Source organism: Ruditapes philippinarum, unplaced genomic scaffold (genome assembly GCF_026571515.1).
Source record: "Ruditapes philippinarum isolate M1 unplaced genomic scaffold, ASM2657151v2 ctg2858_1_1_1_1, whole genome shotgun sequence".
NCBI lineage: Eukaryota > Metazoa > Mollusca > Bivalvia > Venerida > Veneridae > Ruditapes > Ruditapes philippinarum.
In genome coordinates, this window is record NW_026862233.1 from 1 (window position 1) to 19,571 (window position 19,571).

The following is a 19,571-nucleotide window of genomic DNA, read 5'->3' on the forward strand; positions in this document are numbered from 1 at the left end:
AATACAATGTTACAGGGTAAGGATCCAACTGATAAGAATGAGACGATATTGAGAAAAGTAAAATCCAAAGGTGCTAAAGGTTACACAGATTTTAAAGAGCGTCTGAGAAAGACCTGGCAGACTGAACTATTAGAGCTTATAGTTTGCGCAGAAAATGGACAGGACACAACAGAGATAGAGAGTAAACTTAAGAAAACCGCAGTGTTAAGTCCAGAGTATATAAAACACAGAGGTGGTAAGTCAATTGTTTTACGCTAATATTGTTCATAAGTGAGCTTTTGTGTCTGCATGCATGTCGGTTGTTAGTTGTCTATCATTCGTCGTTAATATAATTATGTCTTTATACAACCAAAATTATCGATAAATATCATCTTTTACAGAAATGATTTAAAGTAGGCTTCTACAATATTTTCCTCTGTTGATAATTGCTTCCTAACTTAACATGTTTTCTGAGTGTGAACAATAAATTATTTAGTCGATAATAATTTCCTGGTAGTAAACTCAAAGACATCACGGCCATCATATTATCTATTTTTCTATATTTTACTACACAAACTACATATATTTATACGATTATTCGATTGGCTTGATTTATGTTAAAATAAAACAACATAAATTGATTCGACACCTCAGGCAAGTTCAAGTAAATTGAAACCCAACCCATTACAACTATGATTACGAAATAATATATCCTAAACAGTGATTTTATCAAGTTTGAATATATTATTTCGATTCTGACACTATATCAACCTACTTGATTAATCTCCAACGCAGTGATCTCCCCTAACAGGATTAGATCTCAGTCAGTCATGATTTATGACGATATGATTTTCTTTTCAATTTTGATATTTCTTTTAAAAAGTAATCACAGTTTGCTTATGCGTCAAGACCGTAAGGTGTTAGATGTGAACTTAAGCAAAAACTTATTTCGGATACATAAATACTCGTTTTACATAAATAATCTTTATTTCGCACCATTTATTTCCAAAACAATAGCCTCTTTTGAAAGAGAAATCATTCAAGTAATTAATAATCTCGATTCTGCACATTACAAAATTGATTTTTTTCCCAATCATATCGACTGACTACACTAGAGCTCAAAATATAATGTTGCTGTTTATTATAAATAAAAACAATTGTTCAACGATTTCTCTGGCATATCCGCCACCTTGACACAATCATGTGATAAGACGATAATCACGTGATTTATGTGAAGACAGTGGCTACTTGCCGTAGCGTAACCGGTGCGCGGAGTTTGGTATCAAACTGAATTGTGACCGTACTTAAATTCCAAATAAAATGTATATTTGTCAATCGAACTATCCCCGCACATGTTCTTATCATATATCAAGAAAGCGTAAAATAATCTATTTTGAAAACAAAAATCATATTTTAACGTGTATTATCATATTTACATGTATTATAAAAGACTCCAATAAGTCAGCCAGTTACAGTTCATGTTTTAGACAAATAGAACTTATTGTTGCATTCGCTACGCTACGAGGCAATAAATTCCATAACTATAATTTACATTAGCGCGTTACATTTTAATGATTACGTCATATGTTGAATGTTTACGTCACATGTCTAAATAGAGAATCTCAACAGTGAGTTTATTGCATTATAACAAACCCTTTCGGTCCTTCTATGTTCAACAGGGAAAATTGTGGGTCGTCTTAGAATCTGTAATAACTAAGCACTGCTGTGGGAATCGGCATACATGTTTCATCATTTGAAACGGTGTTCCGTAAGAGCTGAGAACGTAAAGCGTGAGTCATGAATTTACAATGATGACAGTACGATAGTAACAGTATGACAGTACAATGGCGAAGCACCATGTTATATGGTAATCTTACTGTCGTTCTTCGCCATCATACTGTCGTATTGTCAATATTTTACTGTTGTACTGTCAACTTTGTATTGTTGTCTTCCTGTTAAGTATGCGCATAATAAAATATTAACATGGATGTAAAAATCATCATGCCATAAGGTCTGACTTTAACAATGCCCTCTTATAAAAGGAAAAACTTGTACTAATGCAAAAAGATGGTGAAGCGCGACAGTGCGATGGTGTTAGAACGACAGTACAATGGTGTCAAAACGACACAACGATGTTGTCAGAAGGACAAAACGATTGCATCAGAACGACAGTACGATCGTGGGTCGGGACAGTAAGATGGGGACAGTACAATTGTGACAGTACATTGTCGACCGTACGAGGGTAGCAGTACGATTATGACAACACGACAGTACGTTGGACTGTCGTCATCATACTGTCGTATTGTCACCATCATACTGTCGTGCTATGACATTGTACTAACTTATCTCGGATAAAACACCCTAACCCTTATGGAACCCTTACCCTTATGAAACACCGAAGTCTACCGTCAATACATTTTATTTGATCTAATAATCCTGTTTAAGAACTCACTGCCATATTTAGCGTTTATTATTTTGTTTAGCGTTGAAACTGCAATTGCGATATTTAAAGCGTTTATTGCGACATTAGGCGGCAGTCTATGAAATATAAAAAATATACATATGAAAGAAGGCGGAGTCAATATTAATATTTTTTCATAAGGATTACTTTCTTAGGTATTTCCTCTGATGCTAAGTAGCTTCAGATATTCATTCCATAATAACATATTAAAATAATATTTCGCATCATAGACGGCGGTGATAAATTGTGTATTGAATTGTATTACATATATAATAAATATATTACTGCGTGCTGTTCAAATGTATTAATGTACCAAGAAAGAGTGTTTGTAAACATTATTTTTTGTGCTGGAAAAATTAGATAAAAATGTTATTTTAACGTTTTCATGAAATATGGAGTTATTTTCACCCAACATGATAATATTCAATATATAGTACTCTCTTAAATAAATCACTGATCAATGTAATCATCCCCGGGTCTGCTTTGTGATTAATTCATCAAAGGATTGCAGACGCGCTGTATACATATTTTGATTATAGGTATAGGGCATATCCGCCAGTGTATGCATATTGCTTTGTTTGATTGTTATTGTCAAATGCATTTCCCAATGTAATGCCTTTGAGTGTACTCCCTCTGCTTGTTGCAAGTATCTTGCAGCATTTGCGACTCAATGTATGTAAATCATACAATTTTTTGTGTCAAAGGAAAATGCATATTCTGTTGTAAATAGATTGTACATAACTGAAATGTTGTTGCTTAGAAGTTCTCACTATTTTTGACGTGGTTCTTCTAACGTGGTTGGCAGAACGATGTTGACAGTACAACAGTACGATGGTAACAGTACGATAGTACGATGGTGACAGTACAACTGTATGGTGGTGACAGTAAGACTGTACGATGGTGACAGTACAACAGTACGATGGTGACTGACAGTACGATGGTGACAGTACGTCGGTGACAGTACGGCAGTACGATAGTGACAGTACGTATGTAAGGTGATGACAGCAAGAGAGTACGATGGTGACAGTAAAACAATACGATGGTGCCAGTACAATGGTGACAGTACGGCATTTCGATGGTGACAGTACGAATGTATGGTGGTGACAATACAATAGAACGATGGTGACAGTACGTCAGTATGATGGTGACAGTACGACAAAACGATGATGACAGTACGGTAGTACAATGGTGACAGTACGACAGTAAGATGGTGACAGTTCGGCAGTACAATGGTGACAGTTGGACAGTACGATGGTGACAGTGACAATACGGCTGTGTGATGGTGACAATACGACAGTGCGATGGTGACAGCACGACAGTACGATAGTGACAGAACGGCAGTACGATGGTGAGAGTACAAATGCATGGTGGTGACAGTACATCAGACGATGGTGACAATACAATGGTGACAGCACGGCAGTACGATGGTGACAGTACGATTGTGACAATACGACAGTACGATGGTAACAGTGACAGAACAACTGTATGGTGTTGACAATACGACATCACGATGGTGACAGTACGATGTTGACAGTTCGTTGGTGACAGTACTGCAGTACGATGGTGACAGTACGAATGTATGGTCGTGACAGTACAACAGTACGATGGTGACAGTACGACTGTACGATGGTGACAATACGGCAGTACGATGATGACAGTACGACAGTACGATAATGACAGTGACAGTACGACTGTATGATGATGACATAACGACAGTACGATGGTGACAGCACGGCAGTGCGATGGTGACAGTACGATGGTGACAGTACGGCAGTACGATTGTGACAGTACGAATTTATGGTGGTGACAGTACAACAGTACGATGGTGACAGTACGGCTGTACGATAGTGACAGTACGACAGTACGATGGTGACAGTGACAGTACGACTGTACGGTGATGACAATACGACAGTACGACGGACCCCATCGTGCTGTCGTGTTTCGCCACCATACAGTCGTACTGTAACCATAGAACGGTCATGTTTCGCGCTTTTCTTTCTTGGAGAAAACGTGCTGGCCTTAATGGAACACCGTACTATTGGGTCAATCACGGACTTTATTTGACTTGACATTAAAGTATGCAGGACAAATTACAGTGGAAATTAGATTATTACAAACTATTTTTGATAATTATCATATATATTACCTGAATATCGGGTTATGAAAACTACGTACTTTATTAAAGGTGAAATTATTTCTGATAGAACTATCCGATTACTTGTTATAATATAAATGGCCGAATATCATCCTTAAAAGTATTTATGTAGACATATTTATCAACAATGTAGTGGTTTAGGCCACTTCCAACAACCTTGTTGTTGCCGACAGTGTTGGTGCTTCATGCAAGCGATTGGTGTTCATTTCCCGTGCGAACACTAGCTTAGATTTATTTTCTTTACCAGTTTCGGTCCACAGACCACAATGATTTAGTATAATCGTATAATACATGTTATTTCCCGTATACTAGCATAATAATTTCGGCTTGAATCTTATATTATATTCTTTACTGGTTCCCTACGAAGTTTGCATTAAATCGTGATTTAAACAACAGACTGACGATTAACTAAGTTTTTACTCAATTATCTTTGGAGTTTAAAATGTATTAATCTATATAATTAAAAATATTGTCTCTAGTTTACATATTTTTGTTTTGTTTTATATCAGAAAAAAATACATATTTGAAAAAAAATATGTATGAATTTTTCCTTTGCATGCATGGACTCATTGCGAAACGGTAAAAAAACCTTGAAAATGGTTCTAAATACGAATTTACTCTAAATGCTGAGCTCAGACTAAAAATGTGCTGAAGGGCATTTATGTTGCCCGGCATTCACCACTAACGTTCAAAAACAGGCTAAAACAAACCGACCCTGCAACATTTTCATTTTTCCTCATTTTGACATTTAATATTATATACATTCTTAAGTTTAATGCATAATTATAACAAATGAATAAAAATTTGCATTTTTTTCAACTTGCTTTCTATAAAGATATTCCGTCTCATAAGATATATATAGAACAAGCCCTTTGTTTTCGGGGCATTTAGTAATAGGAGAAAATAAAACATTTGCGAAGTGTGATTATCTTTGCACTGACTAATTATGAAAGAAGTCCGCCGACGGAAAATGGTATGTACATATAACTCATTCAAGGTCTATTATACCTCTAGTCCCAGTCCGAGGGAATTCGACCGATTTTTACCTTCTTTGCACTGTTGCGTTAATGCGATAGCCTTAAGCTTTTTTCCGCGCCCTTTAATGTTATTTTTGCGCCATATGAGTTAATAATCTTTAAATAGATCTAATGACAGTTGTCTCTTCATATGAAATAGTCATTAAATTATGTCAGTTGCAGTTCATTTAGTACAAGATGGAATCCAGACGAGAATAATTAACCAGGAATTTGTTGGTTTTTTTTCTATTTTTCCAATAATGTCTTGGTAAGAGTTTGTTGTATTTTTCTGTATTTATTATTTATAACTTAACTTTTAAATAAATTTACATATTTCATTTCCATTCACAAATATTGGATACTGCTGATAATGACTTGATTGATTTTATCTATCACATGTAATCTATAATACCGGACAAATGCTTAGTAAATTTTAACTCTGGTCTCAATATTTTGAGGGGGTGGAGGGAATATTTATTTTTAATTATAATCTTTAAATATAACTAATGACAGTTGTCTCTTCATATGAAATAGTCATTAAATAATTTCGGTTGCAGTTCATCTAGAACGAGAATAATTAACCAGGAATTTGCTGGTTTTTTTTTTCGTTTTTTTTCCCCCAATAATGTCTTGATAAGAATTAGTTGTATTTTTCTGTATTCATTATTTATAACTTATAAATGAATTTACATATTTCTTTGCCATTCACAAAAAAAAATATACTGATTATAATGACTTTAGAATGGATTTTATCTATCACTTGTAATCTAAAATGCCGGACAAATGCTAAGTAAATAGTAACTCTGGTCTAAATATTTGGAAGGGGTGAAGGAAATATTTATTTTTCCTTTCCTCTGTTTCTTTTGATCAGTGTATGAAGCTACTAAGAAATGTTAGACATTTGGAGTCTGTAATTTACGGTCAGATTGTCCCTCTGTGCTTTCTTTCAAATTTAGTGGAATAGTGACATGCACACAGAGAGGGGGAATGCTTCACGGAGATTAGCACGGGTATATGAAATTGCTGTATGTATAAAGACAGGCATGTCAATTGTCGACCAATACCATTTTGTTTTCAAACGACAGTGTCCTTCTCCAGTCCACTCTAATGAAAAAGTAAAAAATCTCTTTTTGAATGGGTTGTTGTTTTTATTTTTTTTATTTAAAGAAAAAGTAAGAACACATATTTCTTAAGTAGATAAATTGTGTCGCATTTCGTCCAAATGTTATTGTTAGCCCTAAAATACACTGATCCCGTAGAGCGGGACATTGACCACTGATATTATCATAGACAGACACTCGTGGGGACAGATCAGGGCCCCTAAAATCTGAATCTGACTCATCCTAATTTTCATGAAAATTTTGAAAATGAACAAAGAAAGTACTTGACACATTACAATCGGCACTTAAAATCTACGTAAATTACCAAAAAGATGTCAAAATATGCATAAATATCCCCTACTGCGTTAGTAACGCAGTAGAAATATGGTGATAAATACTACAAAAGACAGTCATTAATTGCACATGAGATCGTATAAATTATCACTTGAAAATTTTAATTTGTTTACCTTTCTCAAAGTTTAAGTATGGTTTTTCAAAGTTTAATTTTCTTGAAATATTTTGGGTCATCTGGAGGCATGCAACTTTAAACCATACACTTAAACATTCTCAGTACTATTTCTATCCATTAAATTACATTTCAATGCTGTGTACATACAGCAGTGATATGAAGACATGAAAAGAGAATTCAATGATTTATTTTCCTCCTCTGATTTGACATACATGTATATAAAGATGCCGGCACATATGATTAATGTTTGACAAACAAAGTTGTTTAGTGTTTCATAACAAAGTGTTTATAGAATAAACCAACTTGATCCATTTAAAGTGTACGTCATTTGATAAGTGTATAAATTATTACGTTTTTTTTTAATTTAGAAAGTACATATTTTCATGTTTGGCTTTATTGTCCGTAACACACGTCGTGACTATTTGATCGAAGTTGCTACGTATGTCCATTCATTATAAATCAAACTAATTTTGGAATTTGTATAAACATTGCAATGGTTTTCAGGTGAGCGACTTAATCTGTGATTGTCCTCTTTATGTAGAATATCGTGGAGAATAAATACACTGTTATCATGTAATATAAAATAAATCATCTTTATGAATTTATATAAATTTATTCGGTAGTGTAAAATTGTTCAAAATGATTGCATTTGAACCAATAGCATGATTCAGTGCTAAGGGCTTTCCCAATTCCCTTAAATGATTGACCAGAACAAAATATTCAATTTATAAGTTCTGTCACTTAAATGGATATGGGTACATAGTCAATACTGGTAAATTATATCTAAGAATAATGCACAGGTTATAAACGACATAGTTACTTTGACAATATGAAAATTAATATAACTGAATGAAATGTAAATATTAACAAAACAGTCTAAACATGTTTTTATGTGACTGGTTTGTTCTTCATTTTTGTTCTTTTAACGAAATGAAGCATGGTTTGACTTTTTTATATTCCTTAAAAAAAAAACATAAAAATAATTATATTACTGATAGTCACAAATGTTTTAGTTAGCATGTAGCGCCAATATTGTTTAATATTCACTTTATAGTCATATAATTCAAATCCTGTGTTTCGTAAAGTATAAAAGTTACAGTAAGTTAGCCGTGAAGTTTTATTGAAAAGTGTGTAAATAAAGGTTACGACATATGTGACAAAGTTTGCATACATGTAAGAAACGAAAGTACTTAAAGAAAGTAGAAAGATATTTGTTACCGTTGCATTCTATCATTATTTAGCAATTAAACGGCCAAGAAAGCCCAACACGGCAGAATTGAAAATGTTGCAGGCTCGGTTTGATTGAGCCTGTTCATGGACGGTACTGAAAAGTGCAAACTACAGTCTACGCCCCCCTAGCACCTTTACATTCATTGAGGATTTGTATTTAATAACAAATAAGTACCTTAAAATATTCATACCGTTTTCATTTACCATCTGTTCTTTTAATTAATTTAAATTCATTAGTTTATATATATATGTGTTTTTATCATATGTTTCAGAAGTAAAAGATGGCCTCTTTGAATTCTACAAAACAAGACACAGTAAAATTTTCCTGTCGCCTCTTTTTGATGAAAAAGACACTCCGTTGGCTTCTTTCTATATCAGACCGGAACTGAGCTCAATAGTCTCAAAATCGACGAGAAATGATGAAAATATACCAGTTAAATCATTATCGGAGTTGTTCAAAACTAAAACTATAGAAAATCGAGAAATATATGTACTTGCTGATGCAGGACTCGGAAAAACCGCATTTTCAAAGTATTTGGCTAACGTGTGGTGTCAAGCTCATTGCCCGGATGAAGACTTAAATGAACTTTTGTTAAAGGATGATGTAGACTGTATGCAAGAATTTGATTTCTTATTCCTAGTCTTTTTGCGAGATTCGGACGATTTGTGCTCTATAGATGAGCTCATATTTGAAAAGATTGTTTCAAATTTGGGTCTTGAAGAAACGCTTTCCAAAGATATCCTGCTTAAAATTTTAAAGATTGAGAAATGCTTAATCATACTTGATGGACTGGATGAATGGACTCACCCCGAAAAGAAATGTTACAGATCGCCCCGATCGATCCCTCACAGGAATGACCAAAAACAGTGTACAATACTGACCACTACGAGACCATGGAAATTAGGAGTTTTGAATCTTAATTCATGCCAAATAGGAAAAACGGTAGAAATTACACAATTAAGTAACGACTCGGTCGTCATGCTTATAAGACGGATATTACAAAGATTGAAATCTCACAAGAATAAGGACTTATTAGACAGTGACGTCAGACAGTTCATACAAACAATCAATAGGAGACAAATCGCCGAGCTTGCTTTTGTGCCTCTTCTTTTAATATATACTATTTGTTTATGGTGTGACGGTATTCAAATAGGAAATTCAAAATGTGATCTGTATATAAATATAGTCGAGCTTCTTTTTTCGCGTGCGATTCTGGTCCACGGGGAGCTTCAGCAATCGTGGGAACTTTCTTCAATTGACATCCCAGAATGCTTAGCTAATTATGATAATTGTAAGAAATACTACCCACTCCTAATGCATTTAGGACAGTTAGCTTACAAAACATTATTCAATGAAACAAAAGAAAACACGCTAGTATTTGATGGATCAATTGCTAGAAAGAATCTCATACCAGACGAGATTAAATTCGCCCTTCACTCAGGAATGTTGTCAGAAAGTACATCTAAATCACTAACAAAAAAGTTTAGTAAAGTATCGTTTTCCCACAAGACCGTTCAGGAATTCTTTGCCGCCATATTTGTAAGTTTTCACAGTGAACCTCAGCAAACTGTTGTAGGAAAATGTATAAATGTTCAAGACATTCTGGACATGTCAAAAATTTGTGAATTTATAAGTAAAATGAATGCTGTCCTGATGTGTGCAATATCAAATGATTTGATGTCTGTGATAAATGAAGACGAGAAAACACGCGAATATAGAACTAGGACAGGTGCCGAGAGCATGTACAATAATCCATTGTATAGCATACAGGAAATGTTCATGTCGTGTTTACAAGAAATGCCTGAAAGTAAAAATATTCAATTATGTTTACAAGATTTCTTCATTGACGAGGACACTGACACAGTGAGCAGTTACAACGTTTGTTAAAACAAAATAAAACCAACATAAAATCACTTTATTTAAACATCAAAAGAACTTCCAGCAGTTTACGTGAAATTGTAGATTTGTTCTCTCTCACAGATCTCAGTCATATACAGAAACTTTTCTATGATGGTGACCGGGAGAAGGAAGCTTGGATAAACCGCATGTTGTTTCCAAGTTTACAGGTTGTAACTTTGGTGTCTGGTAAATGGACATATGATGAAGACAATCTAAGTGAAAACATAGCGCGATGCCAAAACTTACAATACTTATATATTGACTATTTCATGTTATCTCACAAAATACTGGAAACATTTTTCAATTTTATCTCCGGTCAAAAATCAATGAAAGAGTTAACATTGGTGTGTTTAGAATGTAAAGAACATGGCGACCACGATTGTATGAGATGGAACTTGAATTTGTCTCTACATTCAACTCTATCAAAGTTGTACTTGGAGACGTTACCTGCGAGGCTACAATTAAATATATCAACACCGTCATTAGTTAATGTTAGGTTGTGGAATATCAATCTTGATGAAAGTTCATTGTTACTGTCACGTGACATGTTGAATATTGAAAGTTTGGAGTTGAAGTATATTGAAATGTCTGCAGGAAATTTACATAACTTAACTACCGTGCTGGAAAATCTGCCGCAGTCAGTTTCAGTAGAAATGTACGGCATTACACCGCAAGCTGAATATGAACGTTTTAGAAACAATATTCGGAGTTCACAAACTTTCCATGTGACAGTAGACAGCAGGTCAATGCATTTGAAACCAGACGGCAAGTGGTACTTTGAGTTTAACACAATAAAACCAAGCAAAGTATAGAAAAGAACAAACGTTGTAAAATATATTGAAGAGATTACTTCAATTATTTTAAATGATTAAAACTATTTAAATATGGACACATAGAAAGAAAACGGCGGCTCTTCAAACTTCAGTTCAATTTTCATTCAGGACAAACATGTACTCCCGTTTACAATTAATACATTAAGTGATTTAAGATTAAAAAAACCTGATAATTCATGGACGTTTTAACAAGTTTTAGGGAACTCAATGGATACAAAAAGTTGATTATGATATGGATATGTTTCACAGGTAAGTGATTTTATATTGTATTTTTTTAAATTATATTATTACACATGCATAGGTTAGAACTGAAATAGATTATTCACAGTGAACACAACTCTCTTATTTACTTTTAATGAATAATATATTTGATATAAATAAATAAACATTAATTAAATATTTTACATGATTTGTTTTTTTTTATCTATTCTGGAATTAAAATTATTTTTGTAATGTGAATGAAGCATTTTATAAACATAGACTATAAAAAGATTCACAATACATGGCACGTTTTTTTTTAAAATGGCAGTCACCACCTTTACATTTAACCTACGTCGGACCAGCGCATACATGTATATAGTTATAAATGTGCGTAGAAATTTTTTTATGTAGATTAAAGTGAATCTATTTTAAACTTTTTTATAACTTAGAAAAATCATATAGATGTTGTTTATTTTTGTTAAATTAAATTTAAAAATTTGAAAATCAAAAAAAAAGTTTTTTTTAATTATTCAGGATTTTTGTATGATGCCTGTACCAGATTTACTTAGAAAAAAGCATTATTTTGACTAAAATTTGGAATTTCTATTATGCATTTGGTCATTTACAAAATAGATTAGTCATCATGAAAAAAGACAGCTTACAGTTTCAACTTTCAAGGTATAACTATTGGGAATATGTTGTAAGAGACATCTCTTGGCTTTGTGGGAATTTTGAAAAGCCATCTTGGGAATTTAAACATTTGAAATTGGGAATTTTAATGTCTATTTTCTATTTGGAACAGTACCGTTTTAGGTAAGTAGTTATATAATGAAAAAAAAAACACACTGTAATTCTTACTTCCGAAAAGGTGTTTTATTATTGTTTAAGTAAGATATTTTTGTTATGTCATATATTTAAGGTACATATTTGTAATTTTATGATAAAGTCTACTTAATCTTTACTTGTGAACCAAGCGTGTTTGAATTATAAGAGCTCCGGGGTCTAAATTTGGCCTCCCAAGAAGGTCAGTGTGTCAGTGTTTTATTTGTTAACGAAAATAACTATAAATGTCTTCTTTAAAAACACAAGGGATAATGCTACACATTTGGTATGAAACATGATATAGTGTACCCCTACCAATTTTACTTAAGCATAGCCCTGGCGTAAAAAAGGCTGCAGCTCCATGGGGGATTAGGTAATAGGTCAAAGGTTTTTCCATATAACTTGCAATACAAACTAGTGACTTCCATACCAATCATTGAATTTCTTTTGCAACCTGTAATTTCCATAGTTATCCCTTTGTAAAGTTACCAGTGGCTTTCATGGCAACCATTGACTTTGCATAGCCTCAATAGCATACAACAAGATACCTTTTGACTTTTCATAGCATCCATAGTTTTTCCATAGCAACCTATGACTTCCACAGCAAGTATTTACTTTTGACTTAGCAACCAGTGACTGGCAAAGCAACCATTGAATCTGTGCACTATTTCAGATGCAGAAATATACTTTGTAATCTTATCAGTTTAAGATTTTTTTCTGCTTTTCTTTCATAATTTACAACATAAATTAACTGTTCTTGTCATTATGAGTCTTTATGATCATAAAAAAACTGAGCGATATAAGAGCAATCATGGACTTTAACTACATGTAAATATAAAAAAGTAAGATCATGTTTTGCATAAATCCCCCATTAATGCTATAATTTGCGTTTATTATCATTTCAGCGGCATTGAATTATTTATGATGCAGAACCTCTTGTGACGGTTGCCATTATAATTTGTGTGGTGATAGATCAATTTTATTGGGATGATGGGATATGCTTTGAACAACTTCTTAGGAAACAGTAGCTTCATGTTTCTTGCATGTCATGGTAAGTTCATTGGCAGGTGAATTAAATTCAAAATAAAGATTAAAGAGTAAAATCGGAAATGATCTCCATGAAAGTATACAAAATGTGCTAATTCTCGAATGAACGTTTAAGATAATTTCTTGAAAATCTATTCAACTTTATCCGGGTCCCGCAAGCAAAGTATGTTCAGTACATCTGCAAAAATGTAATAAAGTAAAGGTCATAAGTTGTTTAAGAAAGATAGTTTATGGCAAATGCACGTAAAAGAAAGTGATTAAAAGTGTTCGTATTTTTTGCAAAAAAAAAACCAACAACAATAGCCTGGATCGCAGTATCTAAGACGTGTTGAACGTGTCCTATATGCCTGCATTGAATTTTTATAGTGAACTAACTATTGTGGGAAGCCGAAAAATTTCACGTAAACAGCGCGATTGTGTTTAAAGTAGTGCACCTTTAATGGACATTATTTCAAACGTATCTAGTATATGATACAAATAAGTCCGGCTTTGCAAACTATAAATTATTATAATGAATATGATTGAATTTCTTGCTTTAAATATGTGCTTCTAACATGTTTATAATTTATTTTTTTAAAGATATTGAAAAATGTTATTTACTGACTTTTGTATTCAATATAATTGTATTTAAGTACTAAAACAAAATAAGTATCAGTATTGATTCATGTCAACAAAGATGTTCTAAATATAGTAAATGACTTTAAGGGTTTAACTCAATACAGGACTGGAGCAGTACCTCTAGAGGCTTGCAGAAATCGTGATCACAAAATAGACAAATACAGTATCGTTTTTTTCGCCGATTCTTACATGTTTCATTCATTATCATACTTAAATATATATGATAAGATGAATAAGACGTTTTAAAGTTCATCTTTTGCATGAAAAGGCAAGATTTTGGCATTCAATCGAATTGTCCGGTATATACCGGAGTACGGTATTTAGTGTGGTGCTTCACAGTTAAATAGGCAATTTTAATGGTAATTTTCATGTTAAAAGAATATTTTAAATAATTGTTTTGGCGCAAAATGCACAATAATTAATTGGGACAAGGACAATTGCAAATAAAAAGGTTAAATCAACGTATGTTAATCTGATTATATTTCATAACGGGTCTGATGCTGCATCAGATGAAAAACAAAAATATTAAAAAGCGGATTATGTAAAGGTTTGTCTACGCCGCGCCTGACCAATTTAATTTTGAAATACGTACTAATAAATTTTAACCGACTTAGTGTTTAAAATTCTTTTTCTAAGCAGTGGATTTACTAAACTGATTAACAGTTTGCCGATTTACCAAATTAAATGCGTAACGATTCATTTGAAATACTGCAATTCTATTGTACATAAATAATTTCAAAAATTAAGATTTTTGGAATCCAGAACTTGTTGATAAAATTTAGCGTTGTCATATTATTTACGAAACATTGGTTGTTCTACATGAAGTAACGTGAATGTCTACTCGAATCTAAATCACTCACATGAACTTTATCTGGCTGACAGAAAGTCCGTGGTTCTATCTGGATATCAGCTCCTGCTTTAATACAGTCATTCAATTAAATATGCTAACAGAAGGTCCGTGGTTCTATCCGGATATCAGCTCCTGCTTTAATACAGTCATTCAATTAAATATGCTAACAGAAGGTCCGTGGTTCTATCCGGATATCAGCTCCTGCTTTAATACAGTTATTCAATTAAATATGCTAACGGAAGGTCCGTGTTTTATCCGGATAACAGCTCCTGCTTACATTTTTTCAATTAAATATGCTAACGGAAGATCCGTGTTTTATCCGGATAACAGCTCATAGGTAAGTTTGCTGACATAAAGCCCGTGGTTCTACTCGCACATAAGTTTTTCTCTAAAAAAATCAATTTCAGTTGGCTTATGGAAGGTCTGTGGTTCTACTCAGATGTCTGCACGTACCTAAGTAATCTAAGTCAGCAGAAAGTATTTTTATTTGCTCTGGCAATCCGCTCGTGCCAAAATCTTAACACGAGATATCCTGTGTTGGTTTCTCTACATAGTCAAAACAGAAGATATATCGTCAATGTTACTTGGAAAATATAAAAACAAGTGTTAGAATAAAATCTATGCTATCTTTACTGTTACAAAATGTTTTGACTAACTAATTTATCATTTCTTCTTCTCTTTTCAGAAAAGGAGCTTCAGTAAAACTACAGTGACAATGATGACAACGCTTCAATCACGACTTGACTCCTGGTTCCTGGCATTACAGAAACATACACGAAAGAAAATTGCTCCAAGATTGTTTCGTACAATCTACTGATTCTTGGCTTAACCGGAAACAGACTAGCAAACTTTTGCATTGATTAAAACATTTACTTTTTTCTTCAAAGGGGAATTTACCTGTAAAAAGATACCACAACCAATGCTGCTGTCAAATATATCCATGAGTTCTTTCAAATGTATGTTTCGTGAATAATGGTCATACCGTAGAAACTTAAATCAAAATTCAGGGTGAAAAACTTTATTGATTTAAGAACATCTTATTGAATTAATTTTATTGTTCTTTCAAATATGGGACATAAAGTATAGTGGGGATAAGCAACTACTGACTGGATTAACTGTCTTATGTTGGCGTCCAATTGACAGCCGATCTCCGATAGAGTTTTAAAAAAAATCATTCGCCATTTGCCTTATACTTTTCTTATTTACATTAATTACAACGGGCAAAAATATACACGTTCAGAACTATCAAAATAGACAAACGAGCCGTGTCACGACAAAACCAACGTAATGGGTTTGCGACCACCATGGATCCAGACCATCCTGCGCATCCGCGCAATCTGATCAGGATCCATGCTGTTCGCTTACAAATCCTATTACAAGTAGAGAAACTGATAGCGAACAGCATGGATCCTGATCAGACTGCGCGGATGCACAGGCTGGTCTGGATCCATGCTGGTCGCAAAACCATTATGTTGGTTTTGTCATGTCGCGGCTCAAATTAGTAACTGTTTGGTGGAAAAGATAACGTAGTCTCCAGTTGCTTGCCCCATTATATTTTGTCCTAGATCCCAGGAAAACGGACGTTATATATATACTGTATTATAAGAGTTATTATCATTTTTATTTAATTAGATATTCATGTAAACATTTCTCTAGCAGTTTAAGAGTAAAATGATACAGCAAGAATTATTTGACAAAAAGTAATTTGTCATTACATTATTGTTAAATCTGACAAATTATATGTACTTTAAGTCTAAGTCTTATAATTACTTGTATTGATTTTTTGTAATGTAGTTTGATTATGTTTTTACTTTTTGATGTGTGCAAAAATAATTGCAGTTGTAACATATAGAAACTTTGAAAGGTTGCTTCCAAAAGAAATTTTTAAAAATGTGTATACATGTTATAGTTTGCTTTTTGTGATATCTGAAAATGATTTTTCAAAGTTATATAATTGCACATAATATAGATGTGTATTAATTGTATGATTAGTTGTAACTATTTTTGTCATGTAACACTCACGTAGTGTCCCGGGTTATACATTTTAAACTGTTTATATAGGGCATATAACCGGTCGAAAATCTTTTTAACTTAATACATTTTGTATATAAGCCTTCAAAACATCCTTATGAGATCCTTGCACTCAAGGAAATACAAATCATCATTTATTCTGCTTAGATGTGTTTATCGTAGAAGGTTTGTCTGTATACATTAAAGGCCCAGTAAGCTCCAATAAGCTTATTTCTCAAAAACATTTCATTTTTGCCGTCACTTTTGGCCATTAACAGGTTTACTATATTTTACTTTTGTTTAATTACATTTATTTAGTATTTTGTACGGAAGTCAACAAAACTATAGTGTTTACATTTTGCTTCCTTGCAATACGTAACTGCACATTCAACTTTAGTTTCTTATGTTGTTTAACATCAAACATGAACTGGAGCCTACTTAAAATCCATTTCTAAATATTATTGAACACATGTTTGGCCTGTCTAAAGAATGAAACAAAAAAATATTTCTATTTTTATGGCATTATGTGCTCGTTTATTTTTGCAAATCCATGTTCTAGTCATTTAGATGGGTATTTTTAAAGGCTCATTAGGCTTTAGAAATGGTATCATTTTTATTTCTAAATAAAACTATTTATTTTGTAGGCATTTATAACAGTCTCGAAACACATACTTATTTGTTTTATACACGAATTTTCGTTTGCATCTTTAATCTGTTGATAATTTGTAAAACACTAGTGAATACGTTATTTGTATGGTAGCAAAAATACTACTTTATTTACATTTTTCTTCTCGTAAGACATATTACCGCATGTTCCATATCATTTTTATCCCAGTTTTAAAACATCTAAAATGCAAGTATCCATTATTTAAACATAATTATTAAAGGCATATTTTACATTTCAAAAGAGTTAAAAAAATATGGATTTCTGAGGCAAAATGAGCCTTTAAGTTGATTCAAGTTGATATATAGATGTATATATAAAGTTATTGAGTAATGTAATTTTGTCTTATTTTTTTCAAATTATTATGTTTATCTGTATACATTCAGGTAACAGAAAGTTACATTAGTTTCGATATGAATACATGTATACCGTAAATCAGCTTATTTTTTAGACTACATACATTCAGATAACACAATAAGAAAACGTTTACAATGTTTGCAATAAGGCATTCTAGACTCTACTTTAATACATTTTTTGGTGTTGTTGTTGTTGTTTTAAATTATAAAGATGCCTTAATGAAATTTCAGCAATACTGCTTTTACAAATGATGTAATTTTACTATGACTAAAATGTGACATCATTTCATCGTGCATGTTATCCAATACATAGAGAGTATTGAAATTTGGCACAATCATATCATGTTAGCCTCTGCCGAGCACAATATATTTTTAGTCAACGAGTTCAGTAAATTTAGTATTGATTCAGTATTTAGTATTTTCATCGAGTAGCTAACTGCAGTGAGCATAATACATTGACAATATAGAAGAATGAAAATATGCATATTTATTTCATCACAATTTCTCAATATTTCATTTATAAGTAAATAATATATTGTTATATTTATAACATATCCAAAATAAGAACGTTTTGCATGATAACGTTAGTTAACATTATTCCGCTTTTATGCTTTCTTGTATATATAAACCAAAATGACGTCACGTCATAGCTTTATAGAGAATACATGATTGATGTATTGGATTGGAATAAGTTTATCCGGTGATCGAGAACGTTTATCTTGGCGAGCGTTTACGAGCCAAGATTTACTTTCTCGGCGAACTGGATAAAACTTCTCCATCCCGTCAACTATGTTCAATCATGTTTTCAGATTATTTAACTTTTCCCCGTCTTTATGATTGTATTTTTCATTGCCGCTCACTATGTGACGTCATCATGTAGCATAACCATATGACGTAATGATTTGATTCAGCCTGATTATATAGACAGTTACTGTTGCAGTATAGTACTTATTGCAAGTTACAATCTTGTGCCTTCGTTTATGTGATTTGTTTTTTTTATTAGTTTATGTATATATTTTAATTATTGCACTATTTGATGTGCTGTTGTTTGGAATGGTATTATTCATGATATAAAGTTGCAAAATGACTATTTTCATATTTTATTGTCTTGTTTTGTTTTGTAACAAGAATAACACTTATTTAGAATGTTAGAAACATATACATGTATGTAAGCACTTGTCGCGTACTTTTGATTAAAATATATGCATAGTGTTTCAATAAAGTGCACTCATTATGTGCTCTGTTTGCTTGAGCAAAGAATAGATTATTTTAGAGATTAAGACATCTAAATCATAAGGTTTATTTTTTAAAATTTGATCAAAACATGTTTATTTTATTTATAAATGACAACTTGTTTTTAGTTCACCTTAGTATTCGGTACTCGTCGTGAGCTTTAAGCCGTCTTTGGCTTGCAATTATTTCAAATGTCGTCACCTTCGGACACTATTTGATCAAATTAATAATGTTTTCCTAGCACAGTCCTTACATTTAGATCTTTCACACTTGATAAAATGGTTAAATCCATTTCATATTCAGATCTTTGTCCCAGATTATAAAAGTGTTATTTTGAAAAGATACAATTACAGAAGAGCAAGGCTTAGAGCCTTGGTATTTTTTTTCTGAGCAGTTTGTTCAAATCATACATCGCTGTCGGAATTCATTTCTATTTCCATCTTATTGACTTAAAGGGAACTTCTTTTAATATATTGTCCTTTAAAGGTGAACGCTTAAAGCGAAGACATTTTGTTTTTGGTATTGTTTCGTTATCTTTTCATTTTGCTAAAAAGCGATAGGTTTCGGTTCAGTTACTTTTTTGAGATTCCTTTTTGTATATAATTCATTATACGAATGTGTATCATT

The 19,571-nt window shown here is 32.7% G+C and overlaps 1 protein-coding gene across 1 annotated transcript; it reads left to right on the forward strand.

Moving 5' to 3' along the window:
• The first annotated feature begins 6 nt into the window (after positions 1-6).
• LOC132718342 (uncharacterized) lies at positions 7-11,386 on the forward strand. The gene is made up of 2 exons (XM_060702042.1): positions 7-235; positions 8,683-11,386. Exons 1-2 carry the CDS (start codon positions 7-9, stop codon positions 10,296-10,298), a joined length of 1,845 nt encoding a protein of 614 aa, XP_060558025.1. The 3' UTR covers positions 10,299-11,386.
• The last annotated feature ends 8,185 nt before the right edge of the window (positions 11,387-19,571 follow it).